The 15,496-nt window shown below is 43.3% G+C and overlaps 1 protein-coding gene across 12 annotated transcripts in view; it reads right to left on the reverse strand.

Annotated features, from left to right (window-relative positions):
* Positions 1–15,496, reverse strand: part of GHR (growth hormone receptor) — a 125,472-nt gene that overhangs the window by 60,384 nt on the left and 49,592 nt on the right. For 7 of the 12 annotated variants that reach the window (XM_037374260.1, XM_037374259.1, XM_037374263.1 and 4 more), the window contains exons 3-4: positions 12,192–12,376; positions 10,991–11,070 (exon numbers count right to left, since the gene is read on the reverse strand). The exons of 2 other annotated variants lie outside the window; for them this stretch is intronic. In XM_037374260.1, coding sequence (XP_037230157.1) covers positions 10,991–11,070; positions 12,192–12,222 — 111 coding nt within the window. In that variant the 5' untranslated portion in view covers positions 12,223–12,376. The remainder of the gene's footprint in view (positions 1–10,990; positions 11,071–12,191; positions 12,377–15,496) is intronic. 3 more of the 12 variants (XM_037374267.1, XM_037374265.1, XM_037374266.1) reach the window with 1 other exon arrangement.

Genomic DNA, 15,496 nt, shown 5'->3' on the forward strand with positions numbered 1-15,496 from the left:
AAAAGAAGCGTGGCCAGCAGGATGAGGGAGGTTACTCTCCCCCTCTACTCAGCTCTTAGGAGACCCCCCTGGAGCACTGCATCCAGCTCTGGAGCTCCCAACGTAAGAAGGACATGGACTTGTTGGAGTGAGTCCAGAGAAGGGCCATGAAGATGATCAGAGTCTGGCTGGAGCACCTGTCCTACCCAGACGGGCTGAGACGGTTGGAATCATTCAGCCCGGAGAAGAGAAGGCTCTGGGGAGACCTCATTGCAGCCTTCCAGTACCTAAAGGGGGCCCTACAGGAAAGCTGGGGACAGACTTTTTAGCAGGGCCTGCAGCGACAGGACAAGAGTGTATGTGTGTGGATTTAAACTGAAAGAGGGTAGATTTAGATTAGATATGGAGAAGAAATTCTTTACTGTGAGGGTGGAGAGACACCGGAACAGACTGCCCAGAGAAGCTGTGGATGCCCCATCCCTGGCAGTGTTCAAGGCCAGGCTGGATGGGACTTTGAGCAACCTGGGCTGGTGGAAGGTGTTACTGACCTTGGCAGGGGGGCTGGAACTAAGTGATCTTTAAGGTCCCTTCCAACCCAAACCACTCCAAGATTCTATGATTGTATTTATCAATGAATTAACAATATATGCTTTTTTCAAGTTTAAATTGTCTACAGGACAAACTTTCTGATGTGCAATTTCCTTGAGCTCTTTTTTAAAATTGGTGTCAGGTTTGCTACATCCCACATTGTTGGTGCTAAGGCTGCTACAAGTGATAAATTCCTAACTTAACAATATTTAACAGTTTCCTGTTACATTCTTCAAAACTCCCAGGAAAATCTTGACCAAATTAACAAGAATGAAACACAGGACTGAACTGACATTATAATGGATCTTTAGGTAATATACCAACTCTATCTGCCTGCTTTATGGTTATTCTACACCCCTCACCATGGAATTACCTACTTTGTGAAAGAGTTTTATTTATCCATAAAAAAAATAATGCTGTCCTTCAGGAAGAAGAGTCTTCACTGCATTATGCAAGAAGAATTCAAAATCCCTAGCAGGACGACAGTTTTCCAGAAGTTCTGTAGAAAACTAATGGTTGCTGTTACTGCTTAATTTTACAGCATGCTTCTACAATGGGTGGGAAGAGAAAGCAAAGCAGAGAAACCTTTGTCTTGTTAAGTACCAGGACTTCTTCCAGATTTAGAAGCTAGAGAATCCTTACTGGTGGTCTGTAGGTCTGCCTCTCATCTACACCATCATTCCTAGGCTACTCTTCTTCCATAGCTCTTTCTGAGCACCCCTCCAGTAGCAGAGAAGGACAAACCACCTAGGACAAGTATTTTTTTTTCCTGTGGGAAATCTTGCCAGAGCCCTTTTGTGGAGGGTCATGCAATGGCCAAGCTGCCCAGCACCACCTCATTCCCGTTCCCCTTTCCATCATCCTCAGAAGTAGATAAAAACCTGCTGGAGCTTAACAGGAAAGACTGTGGAAACAGCCAAAGTTGGAAACAAGCAACTGGGGGACTTTCTGGAGCCCGACTGACCAAGAATTCTGCAAGGCTGGACCCAGCCATCCTCCAAATAGGCTCCAGTTACCAAAGTACCCAACTGTGCCGGAATTACTGCTGCAACCCTGAGAATCATCTGATTCTGCTGAGGGTGGTGACCAGCACAAAGCTTTCAAGAGTTGCTCTGTGCCACTCAAGAATGACATCTTGGTAACTCTGACTCTAAAACGATTCTCTTTCATTCTGATCCCTTGGAACAGATAAAAGGAACACTCAGGCTTGTAATCAAGGCTAACGTGCACATAACATTCCCTCATTTACAGTGGTAGGAGCCGGGTCTGTTCAGTGATGGCTCTCCAGTTCCCAGTCACATTTTCATTCTGTTTCCAGTCTCATCCTGACTTTTGAAGAGCATGGCATGGAAAGAAAAGATGCAATGTTGCAGAAAGTTTATTAGTCTAAAAACATCCTGTATTTCAACCCAGGCAGCACAAGCAGTGACTGGAGTTACATCCAGCTGGTGGCTAGTCACAAGTGGCGTTCCCCAGGGCTCAGTACTGGGGCTGGTTCTGTTTCATATCTTTATCAATGACATAGATAGGGGGACCGAGCACACCCTCAGTGAGTTTGGGGATGACCCCCAGCTGGGGGGGGAGCGTTGATCTGCGGGAGGGCAGGAGGCTCTGCAGGGGGGTCTGGGCAGGCTGGAGCGATGGGCCCAGGCCAGTTGTGTGAGGGTCAACCAGGCTCAGTGCCGGGCCCTGCCCGTGGGTCACACCAGCCCCCGCAGCGCTGCGGGCTGGGGGCAGGGGGCTGGGAACTGCCTGGGGGGAAAGGGCCTGGGGGGGCTGGTCGGCAGCCGGCTGGGCATGAGCCCCCCGTGTGCCCAGGTGGCCAAGGAGGCCAGCAGCAGCCTGGCTGGTGCCGGGAACAGCGTGGCCAGCAGGGCCAGGGCAGTGCTGTCCCCCTGCACTGGGCACTGGCGAGGCCGCCCCTCGACTCCTGTGTTCAGGTTGGGCCCCTCACTGCCAGGGGGACGCAGAGGGGCTGCAGCGTGTCCAGAGACGGGCAGGGGGCTGGTGCCGGGGCTGGGGCACAAGGCTGGTGGGGAGCGGCTGGGGGAACTGGGGGGGGGTCAGCCTGGAGAGGAGGAGGCTCGGGGGTGACAGTATTGCTCTCTGCAACTACCAGGAAGGAGGCTGTAGTGAGGAGGGGACAGGTCTCTTCCCAATTAACAAGCACTAAGACAAGAGGAAATGGTCTCAAGTTGCATTAGGGGAGAGAAAAATGCCTTCACTGAAAGGGTTGTCAAGCATTGGAACCAGCTGCCCAGGGAGGTGGTGGAATCACCACCCCAGGAAGTGTTTAAAAGACATGTAGATGTGGGGACATGATTTTGTGGTGGACTTGGCAGTGTTAACAGCTGGACTCAATGCTCATAAAGATCTTTTCCAACATAAAAGACTCTATGATTTTATGATTCTAAGTTACTGCACAATAACTGCATCATTGTTTAATGTAATGAAAAAATGTGACCCCTTCCCATGGTAATTTCATTGTATACTATGAACATCCAGTAACAAGCGTTTCTTTTTCTTTCCTGTTTACAAATGGGTGGTACTGAAAGCAAGTTGCTCTGTATGTGCTCCACTGCAAGGACTGATTCATTACAAGTCATGAAATACGCTTTGACAATACAGATTAGTGTTTATTTGCTTGAGCTACTTTTCCTTCCCCTGATGCACAGTCTACTGAGCTAATTTGGCTAGTGCAGTGCAAACTGTTTAAATAATTCACATGGAATATACATGTAAAATATCAAAACAGGAGTTAAAGTAAAAACCGTAACTAGGATTTTCCTCACATTAGCTTTTTAGATAGCAGTAACAAAGTGCTGTGCACATTTTTGCATCCTCTCCGTCATCTGATCTTCCTCTTTAAACACACAGACTTAACTGCAAGTGTAGGCAAAAGTTTGTGTTTCAAACTGGCGTCACTGCTTCTCCTCCAAAAGCAAGCAGCCCTTGTTAGCCAGCAGTGCTGGGTGCAGCTCAGACCTGGTAAAGGAGGAACAATCCTGGTTCACAGGAGGAGCAGTGAGCAGTGTGTGTGCTGGTGGCTTGGCTGCAGCCTACAGGTCTGCTTGGGACAGCAGAGACGTACACTGGGATTACAAGCTTTGCAGCTGAGAGACAGAAAGACTGATCTCCTTCTGACTACACCTGGCACTAACTACAGAGATGTGGCTAGTTCTTGCAAATTATATCAAAACCCAGCCATCAGAGGACAGCAAACTGGTGAGTTTGTGTTCAAAAGAGAAGAAAATATGATGGCAACTAAAGCGCAATGAAGGAAATACATACAATAGCAGGAATGTTAAAGATAACAGATAACTGAATGGGATAACTATGGCACATACGTTATTTTGCAGGGTGTCTGACTGAAGCTGATTGTTTATTAAGTGTTTTTGGCACGCTTCTGTGAAGATATTAAAAGTCTTGAAAGTTTTCAGTAAATGCTGGAGTCAATAGATGTGGTTTGGAGGAAAGGACAAAGGGTGACAAGTTTCTGGCAACCCAGGTTAGCATTTGAACCATTGGATCTACTCAGTTACAAGCCTACACATGGATTTTTAGGGGCATAACTTAAGGCTACTACATCAGAAAAAATCAGCACTGTGTTTTTATTTTCTGTTTTCTTACAAAACATAGGCCTGTTTACAATTAATTTCCAACATGTCTTCCACTCTTAGAAATCCCAACCCCCTTCCTGTAAAAGTACCATGTATGCTCCCAACACAGAAGACAAGATGAAATCTTTCCTTTCCATATGAAAGGATGGATACTGTAACACTCGCCCAAACAGCTTCTCTGAAATATGTAGTACCTGCTAGGAAGCAAGAGCAGTAAAAGTAACTTAGAAGCACACAGACTGAAGGCCTTCCCTCAGATTTTTCTGCTAGCCATCAAAGCCATGCCTAATCGCAATGGAAAGTGATGATGGAAATACTACTTGCTCTCTGCCAAAATGAATCTTCCCTCCAGCTGAAATGGCTTAGCCAGATCAGAGTGGTATAACTTACACTCCCCTGTGCCAAGCTTTCTGATCCTGGCTCCTGGAACAGCTCCATAGCAATTTCTTCTACATAACGACACATACTTCTTTCTCAGAAACACTTAAACTTCTGGAAATAAAGCAACTATTCTAAAGGCTTTGTCTGCAGGTAAAAGTTTTAAATCTGTATTCCTGACAGTTCTGCTCTTGTCCACGTAAACCAGGATGCACTGAGCTGATCACAGCTTTGAGATTTTCAGGTTTTACTGCCAGTTTTGCTTTGGTTTGTTCTGTGTTTAGATAGCTGCATATAATTGAGAATGTAGGCAACAGAGAGAAAGGTCATAGCAAAGACACAGCAATTAGAAGAATTAAGAGGAGAAAATGACCACAATGAACCAATGACTACGAACTATATTATGGCACTACTGTTTTCCAAGAGGAGGCAAGGGGAGTTTGCAGTTCAAGCTAAGGAAGATTCTGCCTTTTCCTCCTAACAAGATTAGGATTGTTTTATATGCCAGTATGTCTAGATCAGCAAAAAAGTTGTTAAAAATAAAAAAATATCCTTCATGTGTGAGAAATGGCTTATCAGTACAGTGATCGCAATCTATAAAATTTGCATTTGCCTAAATCACAAAACATGTTTTCAGCCAAGACCCCACACAGCTACTGATCTTTTTAATGAATATTTCAAGTCAAGCAACAAAGTCCCTGGTACCTCCTGACTCCATGAACAGATGGACAAATTTCCTCAGCAAACAATATGCTGCAATTCAAAGGCACCTTCCTGCTTTGGTTAAGAATTCCTCTGTGTTTCACAGAGTCAAATCCATGCCTTTTGACAACATCCATCTGATCTGCTACTTAGCTTCATGGTGACAGCAAGAACCCAACTGCTATCCTGTCAATCCAATGAGAAGACCCCTCACTTCAGCAGTAGCAGAAGACCTACAGCATGGAGCTGAGAAATTATGACACTACCCAGAAGCAAGCATGCAGAAGCATGCATATCCAAACAAGGCAGCTATAAGGGTGAGGCTCAGTTCAAAATTAAGATACCTATACTTAGCTCTCTTTATGCAAGGTAGGGCAAAATCCAGCTGCCTGAACATCTGTAGCTATCTCAGACTGCCTAGGATATTTTGCTTACCTTCCATCCTCTGCTTCAAAAGGCACAGATGTGCTATCTACAAAGTCTCATGAAGATTTTTTGGGTGCCTACATGGATGAATCTCATCCTTAGGTGTTCAAGCTCCCAAATGTCAATGGAGAGCTAGTTAATACAGTCCCTGGAAAAAAGAACAGCTGATGGAGTTGATTTAATTGCCTGAAAACAGATATTCAGGTACATATGAGATGCCTGACCTTAAGCTTTTTACAGAGCTCTTTTAAGCTTCTGGCCACTCCAGAATGATGCAGATGTCCTGGAGGTCCTGTGTCATTGCCGAGTCCCACACAGATGTCTTGGGTGCCCAGCGGTGTCTTTAAAGACAGTAAAGCCCTACATATTGGTTAAGGATTCAGTCTCCAGCTCTGTAATTGGGGGCTTTGATATTCAGTGCACACCTATACCTAAAATGGTTTAACCTGGATATGTAATGCACACAAAGCAAGTACAGTAAGCGAGCAAAAACCAGCATAACAAAAAGACATTTTGATGAAAGTAAAAATTAGATCTGATATGTACCAGAAGGGAAAATAACTATTTCTTACATAAAAGTGAGGAAAATGAGAGTATTTGAGCATAACACCTTCATACAGTACTTAAAAACAGTTATGACTGGAAAACATAAATACATTTCTAAAATCAGATTAGAAAAAGTGAACAATGGATTCAGGCTTGTAGCTCTTAAAATTGTAATTGCACAAAACCAGTTAAAAATATTGTAATTGTGCTACCATTAAACATGAATGTCTCTCTAAACATGCTTCAGAGGATGAACTAGCGTAGCTGTAATAGTCTGGAATGAACTATGATCTAGTATAAAAAATGATAAAAGACATTTTCCACTTATTTTCACTGGGAAGAAATTAGTTTTCAAACTGCTTAAGTTTATGTATTGTCTTATTAACTGGGACTAATTTCCAGTTTATAACTCTATGTCCTTACGTGACTTATATCATGAGCTGTAGAGAAGGAGCAAGCAGGCACAATTTAGTTTGCTTCCTAAATATTTTTATATCTATGTCTGGAGCAATTCCCCTCAATCAAATCTGCTGTCAGCAAGTATAATAAACCAAAATACCTGAGTGTATGCTGGATATGTATTTGAAACATTGCAGTTACATTAATGTAAATATCTCAAACACAAACTTTGTTACGTGTACATGAATACAAGCTTTTATTTTTCCCTTGAACAACTAATATTGCACAGACACAGCTGATCAACTCATGAAGCAGTACTCTTTCTTGTTCATGTACCTAATTAAGTGAATTAAACTAAAATTTCAAAATCACACAATTCCCCATCTTCAAAGAAACCTAAACTCTAAACTAGAAGCGTAATTTCTGTTGACTTAACAAAAACCATCTTCATTAGCTGTGAAAATGGGCCTTACATTCTTGGATCCCTAGGCCACAAAATCCATTTACCTATGGTATTTACACACGTATTAGAAATTACCTTCCTGTTGTAAGTGGCCTTCACACTGTCTTTCTACCACTGCCTCTGTTCCGCCCTTACCTTCGTATGGCAGGCACAGCATGTGGGTCAGTGTCCCCTGGTGGGAGGCTGCAGGTCCCAGACCTGCTCAGCTCTGAATTACACTCGAAGACCTGGTGCAGCAGATGTTTAGCATTACTGACTCAGACATGGTGGGCACCCCTGTCACCTCACGCTAGCCACAGCCTCAGTTTAAGGAGCCGGCAAGCCAAGGTCTTTGCAGAAGGAGAGCACAAAAACAAGCTAAATCAATGGAAAGCCTCCAGCAGAACTTGGCACCAGCCTGGAGACAGCAAATAGGTGACTAAATGCCCAATATCTGGTGTTGAATGCTGTGCAGTTGCCTGGCCAACTGCTGGCCTCACACCCTCTACTCCTGCCAGGAGGAAACACGTATGGGATTTCACCCTGTGCCAAGGGTGGATCGGCCCCAGGGCATGGAGCCAGCTCGAAGCACAGGCTCTTGTAAGGCTGAACATAAGCTTTACTTACTTTCAAGACATAAAATCCTTCCATGTACAAGTCACTATTACCCTGTCCCAGTAACGTGTTTTGGTGCAAGATTAGCAAGTACGTGTTATTTTTTAATGTGCTGCCAGAAGAAATAAAATTACTGAAGTGTATTGTTTAGGGAACTGTGACACTGCAGATCCAATCCTTTGAGCAACCTATTGACATGGCACAGGTATGGAGCACATCTAATTAAGCTTATAGGAAGGCCTCAGCAAGACTGTGGTGGGCAGAGCTCTGTGATTGTCAGGATTCATCACCTGAGTGGGGCTGGATGCTTACGAGAACTTTGGCAGGTACAAGCACATTCACATGGGGGAAAAAAACCCAACAGCTAATAAACAGATCTGATCGAATACTCTGTCCTAAATCATTCAAGAATGGCAAACGGATGTTCTCTCATGCTATTATCCCAAATATTCCTGTTTAACTTATACTTTGTCTTTCTTTCTCAACTGAGCATTTCCCCTACTCAGAAAAAATGTGTTACAGCATTGGAAGCAGTTCAGTGGTTAGAAATTTATTCTTGGGACAACAAAGCTTTGTTCCCTTCACACACAGAGTTCATAAATAATGCAGGAGATCAGGACACACATTTAGAATCGTGTCTTGGATTTAAGCACAGGAACACAATTAGCTCTTCATTTTTTGATTCTGGAGGTAAGCTCATGGAAGTTACTATTGCATCAGTATAGACAAAGTCACACAAAGGTGATGTTGTGGTTAAGTTTTATTTAGAACACAGATTTTTACTGAACTTAGGACACCTGAACCACACCTCATTTACCCAGGATCAAAAAATCCTTATGTGCTCTTAAACCTCATGAGATAAATCAATTCGTCTAGTAGAGTGCATCTGGGCCGAGATTATTTTTGTCTATTGAGTGAATGTACTGTAAAATGCAGACACTGCAGCAGGGGGGAAGGATCAAGTCAGGATAGATTAATTTTTGTTCTACTGACCATTCTGTACAAGGCAACAAATAGAAGCTGGTATATGTATCATGTTTCACTGTGAAATACTGACTTTCCACATTTCAGCAGAAGCAAGGAGGAATTTGCACATTTTATTTCCATTCGTGGGTCTAACTAAAGAGGTTGGTACACAAAGGGGGAAAAATTTAGCTTTATTCTGCAAATTCCTATCAGAAAACTACTCTTCTTTTAACCAAATCAGAAGGCAGAGAAGGATTCAAAACACATTAAATAAAGGTCTCACATTGTTTCAGCCCAACTTTATTACGAAAATATACACTTCACTGCCCCATACTTCCTCACACACTTCTTAAACAGGCACACTCACTTCCCATGGGACGTGCAGGTTAGCAGAATGAAAGCATTGCTGCAGTAGGAAATGAAAGTTGGGGACAGAAGTGAAAACTTGATTCATCCATTGCCTTCAATGGTCAGATACACCAGGAACTCAACCAAATTTGGTAAATGTTAAAGAAAAAGCCTTAATTGGCAAGAGATAAGAGAATCTTACACTCTTCCTGATAACACAAAGGATGAGTATCTGAGGCACACTCGTAGAAGTAACCAAACAGAAACTTGTGTTTTCCCTATCCAAATCCCTTTTTCAATAATAATAAATAAAGAACTTTATGGACGAATTCTCTGAAAAGCGATCATCTGAGTTCTAATCATATCTTCTTTCAGCTTAATATCTCCATTACCAACCAAGTAATACCTCTTATACCTCTCCAATGCTTCCGCAAATATGGATATATTGAAATTTTAAGTATGCAACTCCAAGAAAATACAGAACTGTATCAGAGTGAAGGAGGATGATTATACCTTTAAACTGCAGGACAGTTATAAGTACAGGCAACTACACCATAGCCCTTAGGTTTAATACCATATTCTAAGACTAACACTAGAAAGGTTAATGAAACATGGCTTGCAACTCTATAGGTATTTGCATTCAGTAACACCTAAGTTTGGAGCTAAATTAAAAATGTAAGGAATTGAGAGATGTCAGAAATTTTAATTGAGGATTTTATCAGTTTGTTTACAGTTTGTTGTAGAAGCTGCTTCCACCCCACTTTTTAAAAAATTACTAATCAAAATGCCCCTTTCACTTTCTCTGCTACCACTGATTTTGGCTAGGAGGTCATGAGGGGCACCTGCTTAAGGAGCCACACCTTTCTGCAGCAGCTCTGTAGCTCTGGGAGAAGCAGCAACATGTTTGCATAAAATTAGTAATTACGGAAAACTGTTACTGCTTTCTCCAAAGACCAGAACAAGACAAACCAGACCAGGTTAAGTTGCATTTGTTTACAGGAGCTGATCATAACCAGCATAAGCTGAACAGTCTGACACAATGTAAAACTCCCACTGGAGTTAATGGGATTATTTTGTTAAATGAGTAAAAGACCTGTCCCAGAGGACCCACCAGATTCAGGACAGACCTCTGGGTGATACAGAAATGGTTCCGAATCATTGCATGCTGCAACAAGAGAAAGCATCAGATAAAGTTCAGCTGGACCAAGTACTTTCCAGCCTGGCATTTAATTCAGAAGATGGAAGAGTTGAGCTGAATAGGGACAGAAAGGAGAAAAACTGTGGAAAACCAGAGGTACATTCGGTGGATGGGAACCCTGGGCAGATCTGTTGCATCATGAACACCACAGGATGTGCATTCAGAGTTTCTCCTCCCTGAAAAGGCTTCTGCTGATTACCCACAGCCATCTGGCTGGTTGAGGGTACATGTTCTTTTCAAATCCCTCCTGTAACTTCTGCTCAAGTATTTCTAAGTGTATTCTTATGAAACTTGTTCATATTGGCCTCGTACCCAAAGTGTAGTCTTAAAATGCTTCCTCTGTACTTCCAAATAGTTCTATGTTTAATATATGATTATACTAAAAAGACTTGCTAAGGAAAAAACCCCATCTGTTTTCATTATAAAAAACCCCAAAACCAATGACAAAAAAACACCCCAAACCACCCATACAATACTTTCATAACTTCAGTACCTGAGAAAAGAAGATCCAGACACCTAATGCCAACACTGGCCTACCCTGCTCACACATCACACATCTAATGCTGTCCATGAAATTTACCATTATTCTGCAACACATCTCAGTCTCACCCTTTATCTTTACAATAAGATAAAATGATGTATTTTCAACATTTCACATGATGTACCCAGGTTACTCCAACCAAGAAACTTTCATAGTCCTGACACATATAAAAATACTCTTAATATAAAACTATATATATAATTTGCACACACAAAGGCACAGAAAGGTATCATAAAACTTACCATCACTTGTAGAAAGGGAGTCATTTGCACAGACCAGTGCCAAAATAAAGAGCAGATGCCGAAGATCCATACCTCTAATTCTGTAATAACAGAAGACAGTAAGAGAGTTTCTTTATAAAAAAAATATCACTAACTAACATGACATGACATTTAAACTATTATCTAGTTTTATGGAACTTTTGATAGGATTAAAACCAGAAGTGTATTTAGTTTATAGTTTATTGTCTCATAAAGTCATACATCATCTTGCAGTCTAGGACAGAGAGTAAATATTAATTTTACAAAAGAACTAGCTTATAGGTTTCTAGTTCATTTAATACAGAGGAGGAAAATGTCAAGTACTGTCAATCTCTAGACTGCTTCCAGGGAGTAGCCACACTTCCCCCACAGCAGCCTTTGGTGGATGGATCCCAAGCAGAAAAAGAACAGTATTTCTTTCAGGGAACAAAAATATGGTGATCCCCTTTACAGCTCATGCTGCTCTGAAGCTGTATTCACCTTTGCATGCCATGTATAACCATTTGTGGGTTGAGGACTACATGCAGCAAAGCTGAGAGGAGCGATGCAGTTTAATAAGCCAGCTCCCACACCAGAAAGCCAAGTGGTTGTTAGCAAACAAACACCAGCTTAGTATGTACGGCTGCTGCCTGTGGCAGGCAGCTTGCCAGGAGCAGAAAGGGTGGCTGTGGGGCTGCAAGAATGGAGTAACCTGGAATAATTCTCTGCCCTGTTCCCCACTGAAACCCTACAAAATCCTGAGCACCTGCCTTGGTTCCCTGACTGCTGTGCTGCTCTTCAGGGGCTGCCACAGAGGCTGTCTCATGCTGGAAACTTCCACCTGTGCCATTTCTGAGAAGGCTCCTTCTGATGGACCTGATCACATCCACACAAGCCTTTACAACCTCCAAGCATCCAAACCTTTATAACCCAAGCACAACCCAACAAGCCTTCACAACCTCCCCCAAAAGCACACTCAATTCACCCATGCCACACACACAGAGCCTACAACCCCATCATATGATCCTGTATGAAGGACACTGCTTTCTTTGCTCCTGCCATTACCATCAGCATCTGGTAACAGTTAAGGGCAGAAGCTGGGATACGCTGGAGTTTCAGGCAGCGCAGCGTTCTGCACAAAATTACACCATGCCTCCAAAAGCTCATGGGGTCTCCATATGTAGTAGGGGGAAAACATACATACCATGGATGGCTACCTGACCATTTACAAGCATGCCAGTGGAGCACAGAGATGACTGGAGACCTTCAAGGCCAAAGCTACAGCACCAGAGTGCACACAAAATGCTGAAACAATACTCAGGCAGCAGCTTCTTGGTCTGTGGCAAAAAAACTGCCGGGATACACTGACACTCCAGCTCAACGAGGTAGCTGAGAGAGAGAGATGACAGAAATAGCTCCACTTCCACATTTAACCATAAACTGGTATGACAAACCTTGATTCTATACCCGACTGTTTTCAAGTATTTTCTTTCTTCATCTAAGAGTAGATTAAATCACAAGTGTCCAAACAACCAAGCCCACTAACAAAGAACAATCTCTAAGTGGATGTTACTGATTAACAGCTGATGCTGTCAAATCTGGATATCGAAAAGTAGTCAGTTTCCTAGTAGTGTTAGCAAAGTTTGAATTTAGTCAGAAACTAAAACACAAGCACACAGAGTATGTAAAACTATGGTAATACTGAACTTAGAAGATAATTCCCTCTTTATTTTTTTTTTTACCCTAAGAGAACAGATTGAATCACACTACAGAAAACCCCACAAACTACTACCAACTTCACTTTTCTCATTCATGCTGTTTAGTACAAAACTTGAAAATCAGAAGGTATTTCCCACATCCTTATTAGCACAACTGCTCAATAATTCTTGAGTTTCAGGCTGAGTAGGCATGCACTCAACCTGCTCTAGGCCAGCAGAGTCTAACCCAGAGCTGCAAAGGCAAGCCAGGAGATGCTCCCCACCACCCCCACACCACTGCAGGGATGCTCAGCTAAACAGGAGAGATAAGCTCTGGGGACCTGCCAGGTGGTGGGCAGGGCTTTCCTCTGGCCAAGCAGACATGGGTCTCTCAAAGGTGATTCCCCTGTTCTCAAGTGGGCAGGGAGGAAGGAAGGGGTACGGTGAGGCTGGAGGCACATTAGTGAGGATTTGGGGTGGTATGAGAGTGAGGTGGCCTGGGGAGCAGGACCAGGAGCAGTGACGGCTGCAGCTGCTGGAGTGCACAGGGCTGGGAAAAAGCCTCATAAAGCAAATCACAGGCCAGCAATCCTCCTACTCTCGGAGTGGAGCTACACTGGCACAGTACAAGGTTCATCTGAGATCAGCTACGTTTTCAGCTAGCTCAGTTGTTCCCCTGCTCCATCTGTACTCTTGTTTAAAGTATTCTTATTGTCTCTTATTAATAAATCTTCTACACAAATACTCCTCTATATTAGCCAGCTCCTCTCCTCTTACACAATTTCCACTCTGTCAAACAGCCCCGCTTCCCTTCAGCCCTTCCACTTTTCCTTGAAGTTTTGTTTTCTTTCACACACCTGAGCACGTCATTTTATTTACAACCCTCCTGTGTTCTCCCTATTGCAATACCCAGGCATTCTGTGCTGCTTCCATATTCACACTTCCGTGTTCTCCCACATCCACTATCCTCTGCTGATCTTCCTACCACTCTTCTCCAAGCTCTCCTACTTCCTCCTGCCAAACAACAGCCACAAAAAAAAAAAAAAAAAAGCCCAAACCCTCACAGGAGTTCTCCTGTGAGAATGAATGTCATCAATAGAGTCCAGCCTTCAGAGCACATCTATGCACACTGTTTCCTTTTTTATAACTGCACCAAACAATTTTCTCTGTGGTGAGAACTAGGACAGGTCCCCATGTGCAGCTGTCACAGCACAGCTATCCCCTCCATCCCTGTGCTGTGACTGGCAATCATCTCAGCCTTCTCCCAGGAGGGGTGGTTTGACAGAGGGAGCACCAACACAGGACCCTGGAAATACGTCCCAGAGGTCAACAATCACATTGAACTACAATCAGGTCTTGCTGCTGCGGACAAAACCAATTCCATTCCAGTACTGCTCTTCCTCTTATGCTGGTGGACTTTACATACCTGCATGCAATGAACTCTGTCAGGAAATTATTCCAGTTAGAATTAATCCATAAACATTTATTGTAACAAATCTGCTTGCTGTCTGGGTTTATCAGGACTGCATAAAGATGCACCCAAGAAGCAGAGCCAGGGCAGCACAAGTATGAGAAAGAGCAGCCAGGGTGGAGGGGAGGACAGCCACTACTTCAGCAGCAGCCACTACTTGTTTAAGAACAATTCTGTAATTATTGGGAAAGTCCCTGCTGAGCCACAGACCGACTAAAACATCTAGCATGCTGAAACAGGACACAAGATTAATTTGCATTCCTAAACCTCAAAGGTGATCAAAATCACGGCTTAATCTCTTGCATTTTTGCTAGCAAAATGCAGTACAGAAACAAATGATGCTTCTGTGGATTTTCACAAATGCCTTTATCTTAGCAAGGTAAAGCAACAGTATCTCTGCTCTGCCTAAATCCACACGTGATCCTCCACCGAGTTATCCATCCAGATTGCATGTAGGAGAAAAATTCAGCTGGTGTACTCTGAACATGTCCAGTACACAGAGAGGACTGAGCTCAAAAATGGCAACTGCTCTCATTTGGAAATATGGATGGGCCATGCCTCACCTTTTGTACAACAGCCTCTGGAAAGGGCAGGTTGTGCTAGCCTCCTTGGAGTGCAAACCCAGAGCCCTTGGGACAGGGCTCATGCTCAAGGTCTCTCCCAGGCAAAAGGAGCTCTGCAAGGTGTGGGAAGCACCAGGGACTACATGATCTTTTTGCGTCCAGCACAAATACCAAGAGCTTTGCTGGACTACAGGTATGGCCACCACTTCTAGAGGTACTGGAAGACAAGGGAGAGCTACACTGCCATGGTTCTGGTCTCATGGGGGAAAATCTGGTGCAACGTAGGAGCTGCCCCAACATGATAGCACTTTTGACGGTAAAGAATAACATTTCTGAGAGAAGACTCCTCTGAAGTGTCATCTGCCCCATCATCAGACAACTACTGCATTGCAGAAAATTCTCACAAACCTGTCTTGTAACCACCCGCTGCTCTTTCTCTCGGAGACTCTTGTAAAAAGTCACTGCCAACAGGAACAGCATTGTTCAGAGGCTGCAGTGTTAATCTAGCAGGAGGCAGCTTCAGGACAAAACAGATTTTTCACAATCTGGTAGTATCTACCTCCCAACACCTGTACCTGTAGCATATGAAAGACAAATGCCACGAATAAAGTCCTTGTTACTGAACAGAAAAAAATTTCAGTGTTTGTAATATACACTAGACTAAGGAATAACAGTCTATATCTTAACCAACTCAGCAGTTTGTAAGAATGAGGAGAGCTAAAACCAGAAAAAAAAAAAATTACAGCAGCTGACTGTCCTCAAGCCAGCTGAAACTCGA

Source organism: Falco rusticolus, chromosome Z (assembly GCF_015220075.1).
Source record: "Falco rusticolus isolate bFalRus1 chromosome Z, bFalRus1.pri, whole genome shotgun sequence".
Taxonomy (NCBI): Eukaryota; Metazoa; Chordata; class Aves; order Falconiformes; family Falconidae; genus Falco; species Falco rusticolus.